Source organism: Pectinophora gossypiella, chromosome 9, assembly GCF_024362695.1.
Source record: "Pectinophora gossypiella chromosome 9, ilPecGoss1.1, whole genome shotgun sequence".
Taxonomy (NCBI): Eukaryota; Metazoa; Arthropoda; class Insecta; order Lepidoptera; family Gelechiidae; genus Pectinophora; species Pectinophora gossypiella.
The window spans coordinates 8212553-8235118 of NC_065412.1; the positions used below are offsets into that span (position 1 = coordinate 8212553).

A 22566-nucleotide genomic window follows, 5' to 3' on the forward strand; every position below is an offset into this window, starting at 1 on the left:
GTCAAAACAAATTGAGAAGGGAGCATGTTATCGTGTGCAAAAACAAGTAGTTTTTATAGTTCATAACTTATTATTACAGTATGAATACCACAAGGTTAACATCGGTGTAATGACCGTAAGAATTTCATAATACACACGCTATTTGCAATCATGTATCTGTGTAGTTTCGTTAGTAACTGACACGCAAGTGATTATTTTTATTTGTTTTATTACAGATTCTTTCCTAGTTTTGATGATTCTCAAAAAATGACCCCGTTGAGTAAAGTTATTAACAATGATGACATGCAAAAGATCAGGGCAGAATTTTCGAGACTGGGAGGTGAGTAAAAAATGTAAAAATATCTAATAAGTATGTCCTTATCAAGCTCTTAATTAAAACAAACTCTTTTTTTATAGTTACGTAGAGTTAATTTAATATTAGTCAAAACATTTAACAAAAAAAGCCTTTTTCTACTGGGATGGGTGGAGGCACAAGTAACTAGAAGATGTTCAGAAACCACTTTGAGATGAAGTCCTAACTTTGATATGATGAAATATATGATTAGTTTGTTTCAGACAAAGTTCTAGATAATCAGCCTATCACAAAGGCAATTCTTTAGTAGAGTTTTACATTATACCCTGAATAATTGCAAGGCAAATTATATAATTACATAATCCTCAAAGAAACATCTGTAGTTGTTTCTTTCTATATGTAATAAAAAATATTTGAATCAAATTGAAAATGAATAATAAGTAGCTGAACGCATTCAAAGTTTTATCTTGTATTAAGTAGGCATAAATACTTTTCAATTGAGAAGTAAAATAACACCTTCTTGTTTACAATTGAACATGTCTTAATGTACTTCATTGAAAGTGAAACTACCACTTGAATCAATACTAACTGAATAACTAATTTATGTATGTTAATTTACTAGTAAATACTTTTTTTCCAGATAGGTGTTACCTAGAAAATGCTGGAGCAACATTATATCCACAAGGTTTACTTGAACGCATTAATGAAGACTTGATGACCAATGTATATATGAATCCACATACAGACAAGTACACAAAAGACTGTATAGAACAAATTAGATATATGATATTGCAGTACTTCAATACTGACCCCACAGAATACAGTGTAATATTTACATCTGGCACTACACAATCATTGAAATTAGTTGTTGAATCTTTTCAATTTGCCTGCGATCCACATGAAGTTGTGAACTGTGGATCATTTGTTTATCTAAGAGACAATCATACATCAGTCCTTGGTTTGAGAGAAATAGCTTCAGACAAAAATGCAGATATCATCCACATATCTCATGATGACTTCCTGACTTACCTCGACCCCCAACAATCAACTCCAACATCAAAATGGAAGGAGAAATACAAAAATGAGGGTAACACACTCCTTGTGTACCCCGCACAAAGCAATTTCAATGGATATAAGTACCCCCTAGATGCTATAGATAATATTAAAGATGGATGTTTAAACAATTATATAAAAAAACATTTATGTAAAGTGAATTGCAATTGGTATGTGTTACTGGATGCTGCATCATTTGTGGCTACAAACAAGCTGGATTTATCTCGAACCCGCCCAGATTTTGTATGTTTATCATTTTACAAAATTTTTGGTTATCCCACTGGACTTGGGGCACTTTTAGTAAGAAACAGCAGTGTACATGTTTTGAATCAGAAAAGATATTTTGGAGGTGGAACTGTCGATGTGGTTTTGAGCAGTGAAGATTACCATGTGAAAAGAAAGCTTGTTTGTGAAAGGTATGAAATTGCAATAGCATAAGAATGATCATTAGTTTCAACCATAATTATTGTTTTTATTTTTAAATAATTTATGGTCATAATAAGCAGATATTTGTATCATAAACATAATTTATTAGGGGACCTTGTTTGACAGGGGGACAATATAGGCAAGTAAAAAATAAATGATTATAAGAGCATTTTGAGAGAATATAAAATTGACCATTCTCATTCCAGATTTGAAGATGGCACACATCCATTCCTTGCAATTATTGCCTTGAAACATTGCTTTGATTTATTTAATGAACTAATTCCGAAAATAATCAACAATGACATTATGGAAACCATATCACATCACACATACTATTTGGCTCAAGATTTGTACAATCAGCTGAGGAAGCTGGAGCATCAAAATGGAATAAAGGCAGCTGTTCTTTACCTGGACTCTGCATTTACAGATATCAAGGTACAAGGAAGTATAGTCACATTCAATTTAGTAAGAGACGACAAAGCCTTCATTGGATATGCTGAGGTAAATGTATTATCTTTCTGGCTTATTTTAGAATTTCTAATGGCCTCTAGAATATTATATTTAATCATTTAAAACAGACCTTAAATAAAATACAATATATTGATATTTATTTATTTATCATTTATTGTAATTATATGTTACAGTTTCAACACATGGCGGATCTTTTTGGCATCAATGTAAGGACAGGTTGTTTCTGCAACTCAGGTTCATGCCAGCGCCATCTACAGGCCACCAACAAAGAAATGAAAGATATGTACAAAGCTGGACACAAGTGTGGCGATGACTTTGACCTAATCAATGGGAAGCCTACTGGAGCTATAAGAGCTTCCTTCAGTTATTATAACACCTTCGATGACGTGGATCAGCTGATGCTAATGATTTGTCGATGCTTCGTTCCCAAAAAATTCAAGAGGCCAAAGCGACAAATGACAAACTATAAGGCGCCAGTTGTGAAGGAAACAAAAAGAAATAACTCCGAAGAAAAAATTAAAATGTTCTATGAACCACAGGGTTACAAAACAGTTGATATCCCAGATTCACTGCCAATCACTGATAAAATTGTATTGAATGAAATGGCTATTTTCCCTATAAAATCTTGTGGTGCATTTAAAATTAAATCAACTTGGAAATTAGGCAATAAGGGTTTTGAATATGATAGACAGTGGATGATTATAAAAGACAATGGAGTGTGTCTGACACAGAAACAAAACACTCGAATGTGCTTGATACGCCCAAGAATAGACTTGAAGCAGAAAACATTGATTTTGAGCTTCAAAGGTAGTTTTCCACATAATAATTGTCTTAGTATAATAATAAGTTCTTTGATTTTCAGCTGACATGAATATTATTTTTTTATTTCAGGTAAACCCTCGATCTCAATCCCATTGGAACCTAAACAAGAGATGTGGGAAAAGGAGGCTACAATGTGTCAAACAAGAGTTTGCTCCGACACCGTGAAGTGCATCGACTGTGGAGATGAGGTTGCTAACTGGATATCAGAAGCTCTAGAAGTTTCCTATTTAAGACTGATAATGCAATCCGATGATACAAGAAAGCAAAAAAAGAAAAATAACAGGGAAAAGTCGACAGAGGACAGACTGCTCAGCTTAAGCAATCAAGCTCAATACCTTTTGATAAATAAAGCTACTGTTCGGTGGCTAAGCTCCAAAATCGATGACTCCCAGTTTTTCGAAAATATAGATGACTTGACCGATCGATTTAGGGCGAACCTAGTGATAGACATGGACAAAGAATTAGTAGAGACCGAGTGGCAGAGATTGATTATTGGAAAACACGAATTCAAAGTAATTGATTACTTATTTATTTAAATGAACCTAATTATTCTTTTATGATTTTGTGCTCATTATTTATTAAACTTTCAGGTGGAAGGTCTGTGTACCCGTTGTCAGATGGTATGTATAGATCAACATACAGGCGAGAAAACAGTAGAACCCCTGAGAACTATCTCTGCACTGTTTGAGGGGAAACTGCGATTTGGAATTTACTTAAGCTATGTTGGTGCAGTGGATGGCTCCAAAGATAACAAATTAAAGAATTATTCTCCTATTCAACCAATAAATATTGATGAAGACATCAGCAGGTGAAATATGTTTAATATTTAAGAACAGAAGTGTTCTAAAATGTTAAATGTGTCATTCTTGAGGCCTGCTTATATTATTGATGATTATTGTGAGCTTTCTGTTCGAAGTCATTGAAGTTACATTATTATGTCAGTACATATCATAGATTATTTCAGTTACCTAGATTTTTAATACTTTGCAACATCTCATAGACTTATAAAAATAAACCCCCTTTTTGTTACTTCCCCACAACGCTATAATGCTTGAATGGCTTCGTTACACACTTAGCATATTAAAATTTTTATTTCCATTAAGAAATTAGACTTCTTTTACTACCTATTTAGAAGTTGTGGAACTAATTTTTAATTAACATTTTTTTTTATTTTTCTCAGATGTTTATTCCTTATAGCTTTGGCACAAATATTGTTGTTTTTTATTTGTTTTATTTTATTATAAAGTAATGTTATCTGCACACTTTGTCACTAAGAAACAATGTATTCAACTTATATTTTATAAAAACAGTAGAATAGAGTTATTTAAATTACTTATACGAATTGATTATATTACTTAATTGAAATGTTTACAAAACAGTTTTCTACATTGATGTTTGTCATATTATCTGTTAATTTATTTACAGGTTCCAGGACTGGTTTTTTAAATACTTTATAACTTCTTGCTCTTGTCCATGTGAATCCAACAATCCACATTATTGCTGAACAATTTTGAAGGAAAAAAAAAAATATTTAAAAATGTACCTATTTAGTGTCTGTTTTCTATATAAGTATTGCCAAGCATGTCTTGCCATACTGGCTGTGAAGTACTGATGTGATATCTACCAAGTTTTGAAATAATAAGAGACTTTATACCTACTTACGGTCACGAGCATCAATATGTATACACTTTGGTACCATGTCACATTAAGTTTTTGACAAATTGAACTGCAAGTCTCACTAAGTGTCAAATATGTTAGTGCGCCAGAGTCCTAAAGTGGGTACATTATATTGCTCATGACTGTACATGAACATTAAAGTTGTAGTTTAAATAAATTGACAGAATCACCAATTTATAGGTAGTACCTACTTATTTTAATCTCTTGTAGGCTTTCTACAATTTCTATATCCTTATTATTTTTATATCATTGGTGAACAAATTATAGAATATGGTTTTAATATAGAATAGTTAGAAAAAAATTATAGATATTACCAATTGTTATAAATATTTTTAATAACTATAAGTAAATAAATATTAAGATATTACGCAATTGATTGGTTGTTGTCCTTTGATTTCCTTTGGCTCGCTTCCCTGTGATACGTCATTCACAACTTGTGCCACTTCGGCATAGTCAGGTAGTGCCATAGTTTGTAGTTTGGAATAGATTAACTTATCATTCACTGCAACCTCAAAAGATCCTGCAATATAAAAATCAACCTTATCTTACTTTTATGCTATAATAAAGTATACAATGTGGAATGTAGAGTTATATAACTACAGCACATCATGTGTTCAGTTTCCTACAATAATAAACATTGTGGCTTAGACATTAAGTATTTAATTTTCTTTTCACACTTGACATGCTATTAACTACACAAGCAATTAAAATGTAGTGGGTAAGTAAAGGAATTCTATTTACAATCATCTGATGAGAATACAAATCTCACCCTGCCGCCCCCTCTTGCAGTGCACCACGGCATTAGGAGTATTCTCTCGAATAGTTCTCGCAAGCGCCAGGCAATGACCTCCGTAATCACAGACTCCGCTGGAAACATAAATGAAAAATACTTACTTTGTAAGGAAACATGTAAATAAAAATAATTACATGCTTCCGTAGGTAATTATAATAATTATTCGATTTCTTACCAGTATTCAACATGTACTTTAGGATTTATAGTTTCTTCTGTTGCTTGTTTATTTTCCGACATTATTAAAAATCAAGAGACCATTTCTTAGAAAAATAATAAAAATATTTTTATGGTTAATAAAATCTTGATGAAAGAACTCAGCTGATTTTTGTTTACAACATAACGTCAGTTAGTACGGCTGACAAGCGAAAAATTATGAGATTCAGCCTTAGCGCCTTATAAAGCCAAAAACATTGACACAATAAAGTTATGTATAAGTAAATTACAAGTACGAATTAATAACATCAGAAAACTATTCTATAAAAATAAAGGATAATTCCAGCTAAAAATACTCTAAAGATATAGTAAATCAGAAGCGATTCATTTTGGATTCATTTAGTTCATTTTTTTTTTTTTTTGTTTTGGTTTTCCCCTCAGAACAATAGCTTTAGTTATTGTTCTGAGGTTTTCCCCGAAGGGTAAGGCAAAGGGAACTGTGCCCATACAGCCATGTCTGACGTATTTTTTTTCTTGATGATTAATGAAATGATGAAAGGTGATGATGATGAAACCTAAGCCCCCACCCTCGGAATAGACTCCTACTCCTAACCCCAAACGAATTAACTCAAAAGTCCGCATAAACTTTTGAGTTATGAAGCGGCTTCCCGGCACGAAGCGAAAATAGGCCATAGACATATAAGAGTATGGACTGGAAATACCTACAAAAAAAACGTGCCACTTCGTCGCATAAAATGGCGGCCTTTACTAGGGCTGCAAGCTGTTTCAATACTAGGATTACCATACTCATACCTACTAGGTATAGCATCTTCTTCTTTGCGAGTCGATGGCGATCGATACTAAATTTTTGCTGACCAATAATAGGTATAGCATTATAATAATAAGTATTCATAAGAGAACAGAAAGGGAAGGTAAAGGGTAATTAGGTGGTGTACTGTATTTTTCGCAAATTTTTCGTGTATGTTTTGTGTAAAACTTGTTCTTTTTGGTATGTTGTGTGCAATAAAGTATATTTGTATTTGTAAAGGGTTTAGTCAAGATTTATCTAAGTAGTTTCCTTAACAACTCTATAACATTGATTACATTCTTTATTGCGCACAATTCGAATCCACCTGGAGTGTATAATGAAACATAAATTATAACGTAAATCTGTTTATTAGTAAGTATTCATTTCACACATTATTTATTATGTAACTACATTATATTTACAATAAATACAAATCTAAACAGTGTCAATTTGTTTAGAAATTGTCTTTGTGATACCCTGTCACATTGCATATATAATTATTATACGCTTTCGGAGAAAGAAAATGTAAAGTTAAAGCAAACTTTCTTATTTCTTGAGAATACTTCTTTGGCAAAGGTAAACCTTGAAATTTGTTTACCTGCCTTTTCAAAAAGTCTTGCGGTCCTGCCAATTCTTCCATCAATACACTTTGCCCTTTATTATTTGATTTTTATTCTGCAGATCTTCCATAATATTCTTCAAATTGGCTATCTTTTAATTTTTTCATCGCGTCTTCTTGAACAGACTGAAATAAAGTTTAATAATAATGTTAAAACAGTGTATGTACTAAAATATATCTGATTTAAGTGCATTGTGTACCTGGTTGAATTATACTATATCATGTTAAAAATATAAAATTATTTGATAAATACCTTTTCATGTACTGACTTATGAGACAGACGTACGGGCAATGACAGCACAGACGACGTTGCAGCTGTGGATTAGTTTTCCAATATCACCTGTTTCAGTAAATCCAGTCGACAATTTTGGATTGAAAGATGGCCTGAAATGAAAGATAACATTCATTTATTTATATAAAATTTGTACAACTCATAATTGTTTCGACATATAATAGTTACAGACTAAGTATATTAAGTACATAATAATATGTAGTTGAATGATAGATAGTATAAACATGTTGTGATAACATGATACAAATATGTTATCTATCTAGCCAGTAGTGAGATGATGCAAGCTAGGCTGAAATTTAAATATAAATTTAAACACCAACAGCCTCTCTCTAACCATCGTCTTCTCAAGCTTTTATTTCTTGGAAACCTGTTAACGTAAAAATAATAACTAGTATTCTTAGCCAGTATTATTGGCGCAACACTAATTTGACTATGACGAATAAAGATATTGGAAAACAAAGAAAAATACGGTTTGTAGTATGACAATTACTCAAAATATATAAAGGTTTAATACAAATTCATGGCTCAGTTGCGTTGTAACATCAAAATCTATAGGATTGTTTGTATTATTCAATGAATACGGGGTACTAACCTATGAAGTGACAAATACGGTTGATTTCTGTCCTTTCTGGCACCACACTGTACAATACAATACACGGACATGTTGAATAACACTTTTTTCAACTTCAACTTCGATTTAGAAAATCAAATCCTCGTAATTTATCCGCAAAACACAAAATACGATCTCATAAACAGCTACTTGACAGCAGAAGTACCACAAAACACAGCGCATAAAATGGCGAAAAATGGCACGCACCTACAGCTGTTGTGACGTCATCACAAAATGTTGCCATAACTAGAAATAACAAATATATATTTATCTCTTTTACCAAATGAAATTTTGTACTAGTAAAAAAGAGACAAAACGATTATTGACGACCTGTTTCATAAACTACTCATATTTGTATAAGATGATGTTTATATAGTAGAACCTCAGAACAATAACTAAAGCATAGAAGGAAGGCTAAAATAGCAACAGAACTCTATAATTCTGCTCTACTTTATCTTACGGAACCGGCGTAATGTTAGACAAAGACGCATATACAAAAATTGTTTCGTAATTTCGTAGGTTGTCACAAGTTTATCATTGCCTAGTGTTGGGTTTCACTTTGCTAATATGTCGATAAAATTAAATTTACTTACAATTAATGTCGATATTTTTTTTTTACAAGATTTCTTTTTGTAGGATGCAATTATCTTCTTCTTGATGAAAGGAGACTCTGTCTCTGATAGGTAAGTATCTAACCATTTTTGGATTATATTGTCTGGTTTATATTAGTTTGGAGCTGCAGCTCACATTCAGGAAGGAAAGAAAATAGCCAACTGTTATCGTTTCATCGGTAAGTATTTTGTAATATTCTAATTTATTTATGATGTCATCCGCCGTGCACTGGTGTCGATCGACGTGCCGTGCAAATTGGAACCGCCGGGTCTAAGCCGCACAGACGGTAAGAGGCCCGATGGGCTCACGCCATAGACATAGAAAAGAGTATGGACTGGAAATACCTACAGAAAAAACGTGCCACTCTGTAAACATAAAATGGCGGTCTTTACTAGGGCTACAAGCTGTTTCAATACTAGGATTACCATACTCGTACCTACTAGATATAGCATTATACTTAAAAAAATACGGCATACAACTATTCATAAGAGAACAGAAAGGGAAAGTAAAAGGTAGGTAGGTGGTGTACTGTATCTTTCGTGTAAAACTTGTAAGTATTGTATGTTGTGTGCAATAAAGTATATTTGTATTTGTAAAGGAAGGTTTAGTCAAGATTTATTTAGATAAATCTTAATTAAGTCGCTTACACAAATCTATAACATTCATTACATTCTTTATTGCGCGCAGTTCGTATCAAACTGGAGTGTTGGAGTAGGAGTAAATAAGAACAGGAGGTAAAATGAAATATAAATTAGATCGTAAATCTGTTCATTAGCAAGTATTTATTTCACACGTTATTAATTATGTAAATTATATTTACAATAAATACAAATTTTTAATTTCTAAACAGTGTCAATTTGTTTTGAAACTGTCTTTGTGACACCCTGTCACATTGTTTTTTTTTTTTTCATTAAGTCGTTTGATCTTGAGGCGTGACTTGTTCAGCTTTTCTTTTAAATTTTTCATCTCTTCTTCTTGAACTGACTGAAATAAAGTTTAATAATAATGTTAAAATAGTGTATGGCATGTACAAAATAATCTATAAAAATAAAAGTAAAATATATCTGATTTAATACTATTCTGAATTATACACTCTATATATGTATATCATGTTAAAAATATAAAAAGAAAATTATTTGATATACCTTTTCATGTAAATCCAGTCGACACTTTTGGATTTAATATCTGAAATCAAAGATAATAATCATTTACTTATATAAAACGTGTACAACTCATAATTGTTTAGACATAAAACAACTACAGACTTAGTATATACTAAGTTTATTAAGTACATAATAATATGTAGTTGAATGATAGATAATATAAACGTGTTGTGATAAAATGATACAAATATCTTATCTATCTAGCCAGCAGTGAGATGATGCAGGCTAGGCTGAAATTTAAATATAAATTTAAACACCATTTCATCTGTCTGATCTATAATGTTCAATGTAGGAATAGCATCGTCTCGAAGACGCCTCCACTTTGAATTAGGAACACACATAAATGAATCCGCAGTAAAATGTTTCGAGCAAATACGGCTGTACTTATTTGGAATCCAATTTCGTCTATTAATGCGAATTATCCATTCTTTCTCTTTGTTATCGTCTACAGGAAATCTAAAAATTAAAAGTATCGATAATATATACGATAGATAAGTACATCACTATGGACAATCAACATAACCTCAAATCAATTCCGTATTCATCGATAAAACGTATAATATAATGGATATCTCAAATATTTTATGCTACAAATCTATTCAGCAAAACATATTACTTTCCTAAAATTGTTCAGCAGTTCACATTTCACTAGAAAATTACAAAAAACTTACCGATGAAACGACAGAAGTTGTTGGCTATTTTCTTTTCTTCCTGAATGTGAGCTGCAGCCCCATACCACACAAGACATAATGTCACAGAGTCAAGACACTCAATTATTTGATATAAATAAAAGTTTATTTCCATTTATTTGAAAAAATATTGTTAAATTATCACTTAAAACAATCTGAACACAAGACACTCGTAAACAAAGTTCACGCGACCGTGTCAAATAGTTCGGTAAATAAAAGTAAAATCTTCTTATGTTATGTTACTATGTATTTGGTCGAGTTAAAATGAGTCCAATAGGTCCAAATGACATTTCATGTTGTGACAACCTCGGAGAAAATGAAGCAAAGAGCGAATCATTTGTCCTTTTCTCACTCATAGTTTGTGTCGTAAGCTAGAAGAGAGCCGGTTTATAGTTTCTGAATTCTTATTTTAGCCTTCCTTCTATGCTTTAGTTATTGTTCTGAGTATGGAACCAATATGGAACGGAAAGCAGTATGTAAGAAAAAGATAAAAATATGGCAAATGCTCAGAACAATAACTAAAGCATAGAAGGAAGGCTAAAATAGCAACAGAACTCTATAATTCTGCTCTACTTTATCTTACGGAACCGGCGTAATGTTAGACAAAGACGCATATACAAAAATTGTTTCGTAATTTCGTAGGTTGTCACAAGTTTTTCATTGCCTAGTGTTGGGTTTCACTTTACTAATATGTCGATAAAATTAAATTTACTTACAATTAATGTCGATAATTTTTTTTTACAAGATTTCTTTTTGTAGGATGCAATTATCTTCTTCTTGATGAAAGGAGACTCTGTCTCTGATAGGTAAGTATCTAACCATTTTTGGATTATATTGTCTGGTTTATATTAGTTTGGAGCTGCAGCTCACATTCAGGAAGGAAAGAAAATAGCCAACTGTTATCGTTTCATCGGTAAGTATTTTGTAATATTCGAATTTATTTATGATGTCATCCGCCGTGCACTGTCTAAGCCGCACAGACGGTAAGAGGCCCGATGGGCTCACGCCATAGACATAGAAAAGAGTATGGACTGGAAATACCTACAGAAAAAACGTGCCACTCTGTAAACATAAAATGGCGGTCTTTACTAGGGCTACAAGCTGTTTCAATACTAGGATTACCATACTCGTACCTACTAGATATAGCATTATACTTAAAAAAAATACGGCATACAAGTATTCATAAGAGAACAGAAAGGGAAAGTAAAAGGTAGGTAGGTGGTGTACTGTATCTTTCGTGTAAAACTTGTAAGTATTGTATGTTGTGTGCAATAAAGTATATTTGTATTTGTAAAGGAAGGTTTAGTCAAGATTTATCTAAGTCGCTTACACAAATCTATAACATTCATTACATTCTTTATTGGGCGCAGTTCGTATCAACCTGGAGTGTTGGAGTAGGAGTAAATAAGAACAGGAGGTAAAATGAAATATAAATTAGATCGTAAATCTGTTCATTAGCAAGTATTTATTTTACACGTTATTAATTATGTACATTATATTTACAATAAATACAAATTTATTAATTTCTAAACAGTGTCAATTTGTTTAGAAACTGTCTTTGTGACACCCTGTCACATTGATTTTTTTTTTCATTAAGTCGTTTGATCTTGAGGCGTGACTTGTTCAGCTTTTCTTTTAAATTTTTCATCTCGTCTTCTTGAACTGACTGAAATAAAGTTTAATAATAATGTTAAAATAGTGTATGTACAAAATAATCTATAAAAATAAAAGTAAAATATATCTGATTTAAGTGCATTGTGCAGCTGGTTGAATTATACACTCTATATATGTATATCATGTTAAAAATATAAAAAGAAAATTATTTGATATACCTTTTCATGTAAATCCAGTCGACACTTTTGGATTTAATATCTGAAATCAAAGATAATAATCATTTACTTATATAAAACGTGTACAACTCATAATTGTTTAGACATAAAACAACTACAGACTTAGTATATACTAAGTTTATTAAGTACATAATAATATGTAGTTGAATGATAGATAATATAAACGTGTTGTGATAACATGATACAAATATCTTATCTATCTAGCCAGCAGTGAGATGATGCAGGCTAGGCTAAAATTTAAATATAAATTTAAACACCATTTCATCTGTCTGATCTATAATGTTCAATGTAGGAATAGCATCGTCTCGAAGACGCCTCCACTTTGAATTAGGAACACACATAAATGAATCCGCAGTAAAATGTTTCGAGCAAATACGGCTGTACTTATTTGGAATCCAATTTCGTCTATTAATGCGAATTATCCATTCTTTCTCTTTGTTATCGTCTACAGGAAATCTAAAAATTAAAAGTATCGATAATTTTAGTACATCACTATGGACAATCAACATAACCTCAAATCAATTCCGTATTCATCGATGAAACGTATAATATAATGGATATCTCAAATATTTTATGCTACAAATCTATTCAGCAAAACATATTACTTTCCTAAAATTGTTCAGCAGTTCACATTTCACTAGAAAATTACAAAAAACTTACCGATGAAACGACAGAAGTTGTTGGCTATTTTCTTTTCTTCCTGAATGTGAGCTGCAGCCCCATACCACACAAGACATAATGTCACAGAGTCGAGACACTCAATTATTTGATATAAATAAAAGTTTCTTTCCATTTATTTGGAAAAATATTGTTAAATTATCACTTAAAACAATCTGAACACAAGACACTCGTAAACAAAGTTCACGCGACCGTGTCAAATAGTTCGGTAAATATAAGTAAAATCTTCTTATGTATGTTACTATGTATTTGGCCGAATTAAAATGAGTCCAATAGGTCCAAATGACATTTCATGTTGTGACAACCTCGGAAAAAATGAAGCAAAGAGCGAATCATTTGTCCTTTTCTCACTCATAGTTTGTGTCGTAAGCTAGAAGAGAGCCGGTTTATACACTTCTCATCAAAAAAATCGAAACACTTCCGTTTTCATTGTTTCTGTCCGAATTTAACACAAAAAAGAATTCATACGATGAAAAAAAATACATAAATGTATAGCTGGCAGTTTGGCCATTACAGTAATAAGCGAAAATTCTAAATTCAAAATTAGAATTTCATTTGTTTATCTTATAAACGAAATGAATCACTGGTTTGAGATAAATGTGTGTTTAGGGTTGGAGTACATTTAGCGTTTAAAAACTAAAAATTGGCGCCTATCCTTAAACTTTTTGTTTTTTATTTCAATACTGTGACTTTGGGACGTCTGAAAAAAGGTTTTTTTTCTAAAACGTATGGATACTTCGCCCACAGAAGCCGCCCAAGTTGTGGCATTGCTGGATTCTGGCCTTAGTCAGCGTGTTGTGGCTGCAAGACTGCATCTAAGCCTGTCATCTGTTCATAGAGTCTATAAACGTTATCGGGAGACTGGTTTGTTCACGCGCAGTTCAGGATCTGGCAGGAATCGGGTCACTTCTGAGCGAGATGATCGATTTATTGTAACAACTTCTTTAAGAAATCGACGCCTTAACGCTTTTCAACTGCAGCAGCGGCTTCGTGTTGTACGAAGGGTGGCTGTAAGTGACTCTACAATTAGAAGAAGGTTGAAGGATCGTGGACTGCTACCGCATAAGCCAGCAAATGGGCCGAAATTAACTGCAGACCATCGAAGAGCGCGCCTTAACTTTGCACGTGAGCACCTAAATTGGTCATACCTACAGAACCGCCACCATAGCTGACCTTTTCTTCAATGCAGCATTGTGCATAGCGTTCTCCGTCTCTTCTGTAGACCTTGTTCCTTCCGTCGTTACCATACAGCATAATTTTACACTCATCAGAAAAGAGAACTTTGCTCCACTGTAGGTATGACCAATTTAGGTGCTCACGTGCAAAGTTAAGGCGCGCTCTTCGATGGTCTGCAGTTAATTTCGGCCCATTTGCTGGCTTATGCGGTACCAGTCCACGATCCTTCAACCTTCTTCTAATTGTAGAGTCACTTACAGCCACCCTTCGTACAACACGAAGCCGCTGCTGCAGTTGAAAAGCGTTAAGGCGTCGATTTCTTAAAGAAGTTGTTACAATAAATCGATCATCTCGCTCAGAAGTGACCCGATTCCTGCCAGATCCTGAACGGCGCGTGAACAAACCAGTCTCCCGATAACGTTTATAGACTCTATGAACAGATGACAGGCTTAGATGCAGTCTTGCAGCCACAACACGCTGACTAAGGCCAGAATCCAGCAATGCCACAACTTGGGCGGCTTCTGTGGGCGAAGTATCCATACGTTTTAGAAAAAAAACCTTTTTTCAGACGTCCCAAAGTCACAGTATTGAAATAAAAAACAAAAAGTTTAAGGATAGGCGCCAATTTTTAGTTTTTAAACGCTAAATGTACTCCAACCCTAAACACACATTTGTCTCAAACCAGTGATTCATTTCGTTTATAAGATAAACAAATGAAATTCTAATTTTGAATTTAGAATTTTCGCTTATTACTGTAATGGCCAAACTGCCAGCTATACATTTATGTATTTTTTTTCATCGTATGAATTCTTTTTTGTGTTAAATTCGGACAGAAACAATGAAAACGGAAGTGTTTCGATTTTTTTGATGAGAAGTGTAGTTTCTGAATTCTTATTTTAGCCTTCCTTCTATGCTTTAGTTATTGTTCTGAGAGTAGAACAGGGCGCCTCCATTATAATTTCCTATCTCTATGAAATAGGCAGATACACTTTGTTTATTGAATACTCCAATATAATAACACTCGCGAATGTCTTCCGACTAACTTAATGCGATCATTAACCACAAAACACCACTTCGTATTAATTATTTAGATTACTCAATGAAGAAAGCAACTGTCCCGTTCCCGTTTCCCGCCGAAAAGCCCTCATTTAGTTCAGAGTTCAGTTCACTAAACGCGCGAGTCAATTTTTTTTTGTTTTAGTTTTCCCCGGAGGGTAAGGCAAAGGGAACTATGCCCATGCAGCCATGTCTGACGTATTTTTTTTCTTGATGATTAATGAAATGATGAAAGGTGATGATGATGAAACCTAAGCCCCCACCCTCGGAATAGACTCCTACTCCTAACCCCAAACGAATTAACTCAAAAGTCCGCATAAACTTTTGAGTTATGAAGCGGCTTCCCGGCACGAAGCGAAAATAGGCAGATACACTTTGTTTATTGAATACTCCAATATAATAACACTCGCGAATGTCTTCCGACTAACTTAATGCGATCATTAACCACAAAACACCACTTCGTATTAATTATTTAGATTATTCAATGATTTTTTTTTTTGTTTTGGTTTTCCCCGAAGGGTAAGGCAAAGGGAACTATGCCCATACAGCCATGTCTGACGTATTTTTTTTCTTGATGATTAATGAAATGATGAAAGGTGATGATGATCAAACCTAAGCCCCCACCCTCGGAGTAGACTCCTACTCCGAACCCCAAACGAATTAACTCAAAAGTCCGCATAAACTTTTGAGTTATGAAGCGGCTTCCCAGCACGAAGCGAAAATAGGCAGATACACTTTGTTTATTGAATACTCCAATATAATAACACTCGCGAATGTCTTCCGACTAACTTAATGCGATCATTAACCACAAAACACCACTTCGTATTAATTATTTAGATTACTCAATGAAGAAAGCAACTGTCCCGTTCCCGTTTCCCGCCGAAAAGCCCTAAACGAGTCAAATCAAAGCGTCGACGTGGTCGACGTCGATTTCCTTGACATTTCCTTTTTTATTGAGCCTCCCGGTCTTTGCTCCCAGTCAACTCCCAGTGCACTTCCGGAAGCACCTCAAGGCCTCAACACTCTGAAGGAATGGAGTAGAGAGTATGGAGAAAACAGTTTTAGCGGTGTGTCATGGTGGGTGGACTGCATATTATTAAATCTCGATAAAACTAATAATCAGTTGTCCATAATAAATAAATAAATCAAAAAACTAACATTGTGTTTGTTCTGCGCGCTAAAATCCTTGAACCCGGCCAAGTAAAAAAAAAAAACAAATGTCTGTCTGACTGACACATCGTAGAATTTAAAATCGATCGTCGATCGCGTGTTTAAATCCAAATAAATGGTTTTATACGCAATTTTTGTGACAATATTAATGGCTCTTTAAACTTTAAATAGTCTAGTACTCTGTTGTTGTCCCTCTAATGTGCCGTATAGTATTTATAAGAGATATCTTCTCTTATCAGTCATGGCCTACGATTACCTCATAAAGTTGCTTTGCGTAGGAGATTCAGGTGTCGGAAAGACCAGCTTCCTTTACAAATACACTGACGGAGTATTTCATACACAATTTATATCGACTGTTGGTATAGATTTCAGAGAAAAAACTGTGGTGCGTATTCGTTTATTTCCAAGTACACTTTCTTTAATTTTTGTTGAAGTTTTTAAAATTAATATCTATAAAATTAATTTCAGATATACCAGCAAAATGGAAGACAACACCGAATTCATTTGCAACTGTGGGATACAGCAGGTCAAGAGCGGTAAGATATTAATGAAGTATTAATGTACAAATTATTAATTAATTCTGCCTTCTTTAAAAACATCCGGACCTGAATCTTATAATTGTATGTAGAATATAATACATTAATGTATTGTACAGGGTTATTACTGAGCTGTCTAGCCCCGGTATAGAAATAACAAAAAAAAAAATATAATAATTCCAGGTTTAGAAGTCTGACAACAGCATTTTACAGAGATGCAATGGGTTTCCTGCTTCTATTTGACTTGACTAATGAAGCATCATTTCTTGAAGTCAGAAATTGGATAGAGCAGTTAAAGGTATTTATATTTTGCATTATTTCTTATTTTATTCTTTTAATCTGCCAACTGATATTATTACAATGTTTTTATATAAAAAACAATACTTAATAAAAACATTTAATATAAATATATTCCACACAGGACAGAGAAATGGTTGACATTTGAATGGTACCTTCAACTTTAAAGCCTTTACTAAAAAGAGATTACACATATTAAACAACATTCAAACTATTAAACAGTGGTTCTCTTTATAGCTTGTCCCTTAGACACATTTGGCATTTGCCTTCTCTAGCGTTTTCCACCTGATTCTATCTCTTGTAGTTGATTGCCACAGTGGGGCAGCTGTGTTCATATGACCATATAGTGACAGGTTTACCACTCTTCCTTTTGGTATTTAATTGGGGGGTGTACTCTGTCACTTTTTAGTCCATTTTGGTTTCCGGTGTCTGAGAATCCACAAGGTTTGATACCTACATATTTCTTAACATAAACAACTTATACATATACAACCCACTGCTGGGCACAGCCCTCCTCTCAGTTAAATGGAAGGGATAAAGACCATACTTCACCAAGCTGCTCCACTGCAGGTTGGTGGAGGTGAATTTTATTATTTCTTATAAAATAACATTTAATGTTTCAGACTCACAGTATAAGTGACGACCCAGATGTAGTGCTGTGTGGTCACAAGTGTGACTTGCAAGAGAAGAGATTGGTCAACCAGAACAGGGCCAGGGAGTTTGCGAAGAATTACAATTTGTCATACCTTGAAACAAGTGCTAAAACCGGACAAAACATTGACCGTGCTATTGAGATCCTTCTTGACAAGGTTATGTACAGGTAAACTTTAGTTTTAATATATTATTTTATTTATAAGTAAATTGCCCTCTGATTGATAAGTAAGAGTTTTAACTCCTTGTAAACAACTTTGGAAGCTCCCACTAGACAATTCATGAAAAATAATATTTGTATACCACTGCTGAGCATAGATCTATCTCTTTACCTCATTGTTTCTTGTTTCCTGGTCAAAACATACATGTGTTTTAAGAATATATGTAATTGTCATGAACATACTATTCTTTTTATTTAAAATTTTTCAGAATGGAGACTTCAGTGGAATATGCTATGCTGTGCGCATCAGGGCGCCGCCGTGAATCCCTGCAAAGATTACAAGCTAAAAGAGAGAGAAATGTGTGTTCCTGTTAATATTAATTTGTTCTACAAATATCTGCAGTTCTGGTAATTTCAGTTATAATTACGTTTTTGGTAAACTTGTAGTGCTTTGATGGAAAACCATTACTCAAAGTTATTTGTTAAAACCAAGAATATAGGTATCATAAGATAAAAAAACTCAAAATCTAATTTCAAGGTACTAAATTCTAAAGGGTTAGTTTGAATACTTTGAATTAATAAATATAATAATGTATATTCAGAGGTGGGAAAATATTATTTTGAGTGAAGTAAATGTTTTTTATCAAGTACTTCCTTATGACGAGGTATTATTAGAACATATTATAGTCAATAGACTATCTTTTGGCTGACTAAATATCTATTTTGTACTTATCAAATCCAATAATGCCTTTATCTTTGTTAATACTAATCTGTCAATGTACTTTCATATGAAATGAGCATTTGCTCGCTTGGTCTAATGCACCTGTATTGTCTGTGATTTTATACATTCCCTTTATATTCTTATATGAAATTATTATATTTCATAAATTGTATGTTAAAATTGTGCCAGAGATTTTTTTATAATAAAACTTAATATTATCTAAGATCAAATAATTATTTAAAAATTTGGAATTTGAATCCGAACTAAGTAAGAGACTGATTTTATTTTTGGAATTTAAATAAGAAAAAAATGTTGCCTGAGCAAATTATTTATTTATTCGATTTTTCCTAAGGATTACAATTATTTTTAGGGTTGCAAAGCGAGCTAGACAGCGATAGTGTGAAAACTTGAGATTAAAGTATTTTGTTGTTCCTTTTAAGAGGTACAGGGTACAAGATTCTAGTCATACGAGGATATCGAAGTAGCTGTGTTTAGACTTTTTATTATATCGAGTTTGCTGTTTCGTGTTCAATTGTTGTATTTTAAGCACAAGTTTGTAATTGCTTTGCACAAGTTGATGATTTTTATACCCACAGTATTATGGAATTAGGCTATGTTTTAAGGATTTGAACCGTGTGTGCACTAATTATATTACTACATTTTGAATACTAATATTTAAGTACTTATTATAATTATCTACTACGGCTACGCATTTTGAAATCTCTCATGTCATAATTATTGTGCAGTAGTACTTATGTTACTTCTAGACAATGGTACGGGTTGTGGCGGAAAGGGGGGGGGGGACTTTGCAGGCTACGTTCCCTAAAAATAATATACATGGCGCTGTACAGATTTAATTAACCTGATAAATACCTATTTTCTTATTACTCTGGAACATAATTATTCAAAATGTAATGGCAAAAGCATATACAGGGTGTTAGTGACATCGTAACGAATACTGAAGGGGATGATTCAGCCCATGATTCTGAGTTAATATCAAGTGGAATTTTTCGTCGCAAAATTAATGATTATTTTTTTAGATTTTTTTAAATTATTTTAAAGTTCCACTAGGTATTAACTCGGAATAATGAGCTGAATTATCCCTCTCAGTATTCGTTACGATGTCACTTACACCCCGTACAAGTACATACGGTAGCCATACAGTATGGGTGTTAGTGACAACGTAACGAATACTGAGAGGGATGGGTCAGACCATGATTCTGAGTTGATATCAAATGGAATTTCCTGTCGAAAAATTCATGATTTTTTATTAATTATTTTCAGTTCCATAATTTTGCGACGGAAAATTCCACTTGATATCAACTCGGAATCATGGTCTGAATGATCCCTTAAAGTTTTCGTTACGATGTCACTAACACCCTGTATATTTATAAATATAATTGTTTAGATTATATATAGAATTATGTTGCTACTTATATTGCTTCCCTTTATTTATAGATCAGAATAATAATGGACAATGTCAATACACAACACAATTATTATTGTCAATGGCACTTTGCCTGGGTGTAATAAAAATGGTCATTATTTATACCCATAAACAAAGATAAAAAAGATGCATAATTATGTCTAATATCCACGAAATTAAGGATTTTTTTACAGCGCCACCTATATTTTTTACGAGGAAATTAGCCTGAAAAGTTCCTCATTAATTTTAGCTTGACAGCTCTAAAATAGAGTATATTTGACTGGGTTAAAGATAAATTATAAAATGCTAGACTAGAAATGATCAAAGCCTCTCTAAGATGATCAAAAATCAATCTCATTTTACTTTTCGACTTATTTTCTTTATAATTATGTTTATGAACTTAGGAACAATGAGTAGGTACCACATATGACCGCATTTATTGATGACGTCACACTTCCAAACAAACTCCAAAGAAAACGTTTGTTTTGACGTTTCGTAAAAAGTATCTCATTTGGCGACGTTGTCAGTTAGCCGTCCTTCACTTTTAATGTACATTCAAAAAGAGATGGAGCTAGTTTTAGAACTGCCAAACTAAAATGAAATTAATATTGTGTCCGCCCGAATAATATAAAACTTGTATTACTTAAACATAAAAATATTAAATACTGGTAATAAAATTGGACTAATTTCTACATCGTTCAATTTGCTTAGTTTTAATCAACATAATAAAAGCGTATTCAACGTTTTAATAATAAGTATTACTTAATTATATACCTATAAGTATAATATCTTAGGTTTCCCTTGACCAAACTGCCATTTATATACTTATCTATTGCGTCAATTTGTACCTAAAATTATATAACTTGGTGTTTTCTGTGATTTCATATCGAATTACACGATATATCAATATAATAATATGTTTTGTTTTAATATTTTGTTTTTTTTTTTATTTTTTATTTGTACACAGTAGAACAGACGAAAGAAACATACAAAGAAAACAGACGGTACAGGTAAGCATATTTCTAAGAAAGACCTATTTTTAACTCTTTATTTTGTTTTCTGCTGGTCCTGCTGGTACAGGGCTGTCCCATACACTTCACCCATCATTCATCCGCCTCTTTTTAGGGTTGGTGAAGCGGTTGTTGACCGCACAACCTTACATGGAAATTATAGCTCTACAATTTTCGCGCTTCCGCAATACACAACCCACATGATGGAAGATGATGTAATTGTAGGAGTGGTGAAAAGTGGCAGCAAGTTGTCTTCGACTTTTAGTTCTACCGTTTAGTTTCTTCGATTTATTGCGGTGACACAGCTCATCACAGAAAGCTCGGTGAAGCGCGGGTGCGAATGCGATGTATGTACATCTGCCCAATTGGGAACATAGCACTGAGCTTATGTTATTTATATATTTATTGTAATTAGCTTTCGGAACATGGACTTTGGTTTTGGCAGCAAATGCACTTACTCCGTCCTTGCATAGTAGTACCAACTCTACGTTCGTTCCCAATAAATGAAAGTATCCTCGTGGAATTCCGATCTACATCTCTATACATAGATATACACCTACCATACCTATGTACTTATGTCAATTTTTGCATGTTGCGTCATACACCACATCCATTTATTACCAGGTAAATACTATCTTACCTGAGGGTGAAACGCAAGCATTTCATAAAAAAGTATGACTTACATATAAGATCACGTCTATTCGCCGTTGGGGTAGGCAGAGACCACGGAATTCCACTTGCCACGATCCTGACACACCACATCTCTCTTTCACTCTAGTCAAACTCTTCTTTCATGCTCGCCAGTAGAGAGTAGGTAGGTACCTACTCTTGACCTGGCCTTTTTTTGAACATCCAGAATGTGATCTGTATGTTTGCCTAAAAGTACACCTTCCTTTTCCGACTCTACTACTTACGTACCACAAATCTGTTTCGTAAATCTACTTTCATTCATCCGAACCACCAAATCATCCCTGTCTCAGTCTCGCCACTACATCTTTCTATCTTTCAAAGTCACCGTACTCATGCTACTCCATGCTCTCATTTCCACTGCATTCATTCTACTCTAGTCATTTCTGCCAAACTCAACATTTACTACCGCACATCAATAATGTCGGAATTAGCACACCCCTATGCACAATACAAAGATTTCACTGTCTTAAATGACGCCTTTATAGAAAACTTATAGGAATATTATGAGTAGTGCCTACGTAAATGACGTGGGTAGGATAATAATAAATGTTCATGTTCAGTCCATCGGGTGTATACGTATTTAAAAGAGTTAAGATGAGAAGTACCTAAGCGGAATCGAAAGTCGTAGGTATTTCTTCTTATGTCATCTAGTAAGTAGGTGGACT

The 22566-nt window shown here is 33.4% G+C and overlaps 3 protein-coding genes and 2 long non-coding RNA genes across 7 annotated transcripts; 2 read left to right on the forward strand and 3 right to left on the reverse strand.

The window, feature by feature from the left end:
- LOC126369495 (molybdenum cofactor sulfurase) lies at positions 1–4606 on the forward strand. The gene is made up of 7 exons (XM_050013935.1): positions 1–115; positions 216–319; positions 933–1761; positions 1978–2272; positions 2416–3049; positions 3134–3576; positions 3655–4606. The coding sequence occupies exons 2-7, from the start codon at positions 247–249 to the stop codon at positions 3874–3876; spliced, it is 2496 nt and encodes an 831-aa protein (XP_049869892.1). The 5' UTR covers positions 1–115; positions 216–246; the 3' UTR covers positions 3877–4606.
- A 443-nt stretch (positions 4607–5049) lies between these two features.
- On the reverse strand, positions 5050–16808 carry LOC126369555 (migration and invasion enhancer 1). Of its 2 annotated transcripts, none has more exons than XM_050014044.1 (3): positions 16667–16808; positions 5511–5608; positions 5050–5261 (listed from the first exon to the last, which is right to left on the reverse strand). In XM_050014044.1, the coding sequence occupies exons 1-3, from the start codon at positions 16669–16671 to the stop codon at positions 5098–5100; spliced, it is 267 nt and encodes an 88-aa protein (XP_049870001.1). In that variant the 5' UTR covers positions 16672–16808; the 3' UTR covers positions 5050–5097. The 2 variants fall into 2 exon arrangements, with proteins under 2 accessions (XP_049870001.1, XP_049870000.1); XM_050014043.1 differs by lacking the exon at positions 16667–16808 and adding an exon at positions 5710–5927.
- Positions 9368–10676, reverse strand: LOC126369567 (uncharacterized). Its single transcript, XR_007566740.1, has 3 exons — positions 10463–10676; positions 9774–9813; positions 9368–9612 (listed from the first exon to the last, which is right to left on the reverse strand). It is a non-coding gene; the product is annotated as an uncharacterized LOC126369567 (long non-coding RNA).
- On the reverse strand, positions 11927–13385 carry LOC126369563 (uncharacterized). Its single transcript, XR_007566736.1, has 3 exons — positions 12991–13385; positions 12313–12352; positions 11927–12146 (listed from the first exon to the last, which is right to left on the reverse strand). It is a non-coding gene; the product is annotated as an uncharacterized LOC126369563 (long non-coding RNA).
- Positions 16473–21443, forward strand: LOC126369540 (ras-related protein Rab-27A). Of its 2 annotated transcripts, XR_007566728.1 has the most exons (7): positions 16473–16795; positions 16879–16946; positions 17130–17244; positions 17867–18063; positions 18324–18462; positions 21169–21211; positions 21327–21443. XR_007566728.1 is itself a non-coding variant. In XM_050014026.1 (5 exons), exons 1-5 carry the CDS (start codon positions 16652–16654, stop codon positions 18427–18429), a joined length of 630 nt encoding a protein of 209 aa, XP_049869983.1. In that variant the 5' UTR covers positions 16473–16651; the 3' UTR covers positions 18430–18883. The 2 variants fall into 2 exon arrangements, 1 of the variants encoding a protein (XP_049869983.1); XM_050014026.1 differs by lacking the exons at positions 21169–21211; positions 21327–21443 and having other exon boundaries at positions 18324–18883.
- Positions 21444–22566: the final 1123 nt, after the last annotated feature.

Excerpts from the sequence above, each read along its gene's own strand:
- LOC126369555 (XM_050014043.1), bottom strand. The coding sequence starts at position 5,771 with ATGTCGGAAAATAAACAAGCAACAGAAGAAACTATAAATCCTAAAGTA. Across the intron at positions 5,609-5,709 it reads AAAGTACATGTTGAATACTG|CGGAGTCTGTGATTACGGAG; the intron begins GTAAGAAATCGA and ends TTATGTTTCCAG. Across the intron at positions 5,262-5,510 it reads CTGCAAGAGGGGGCGGCAGG|GATCTTTTGAGGTTGCAGTG; the intron begins GTGAGATTTGTA and ends TTTATATTGCAG.
- LOC126369540 (XM_050014026.1), top strand. The coding sequence starts at position 16,652 with ATGGCCTACGATTACCTCATAAAGTTGCTTTGCGTAGGAGATTCAGGT. Across the intron at positions 16,796-16,878 it reads ATTTCAGAGAAAAAACTGTG|ATATACCAGCAAAATGGAAG; the intron begins GTGCGTATTCGT and ends AATTAATTTCAG. Across the intron at positions 18,064-18,323 it reads CTTGACAAGGTTATGTACAG|AATGGAGACTTCAGTGGAAT; the intron begins GTAAACTTTAGT and ends AAAATTTTTCAG.
- LOC126369495 (XM_050013935.1), top strand. The coding sequence starts at position 247 with ATGACCCCGTTGAGTAAAGTTATTAACAATGATGACATGCAAAAGATC. Across the intron at positions 1,762-1,977 it reads AGAAAGCTTGTTTGTGAAAG|ATTTGAAGATGGCACACATC; the intron begins GTATGAAATTGC and ends TTCTCATTCCAG. Across the intron at positions 2,273-2,415 it reads CCTTCATTGGATATGCTGAG|TTTCAACACATGGCGGATCT; the intron begins GTAAATGTATTA and ends TATATGTTACAG.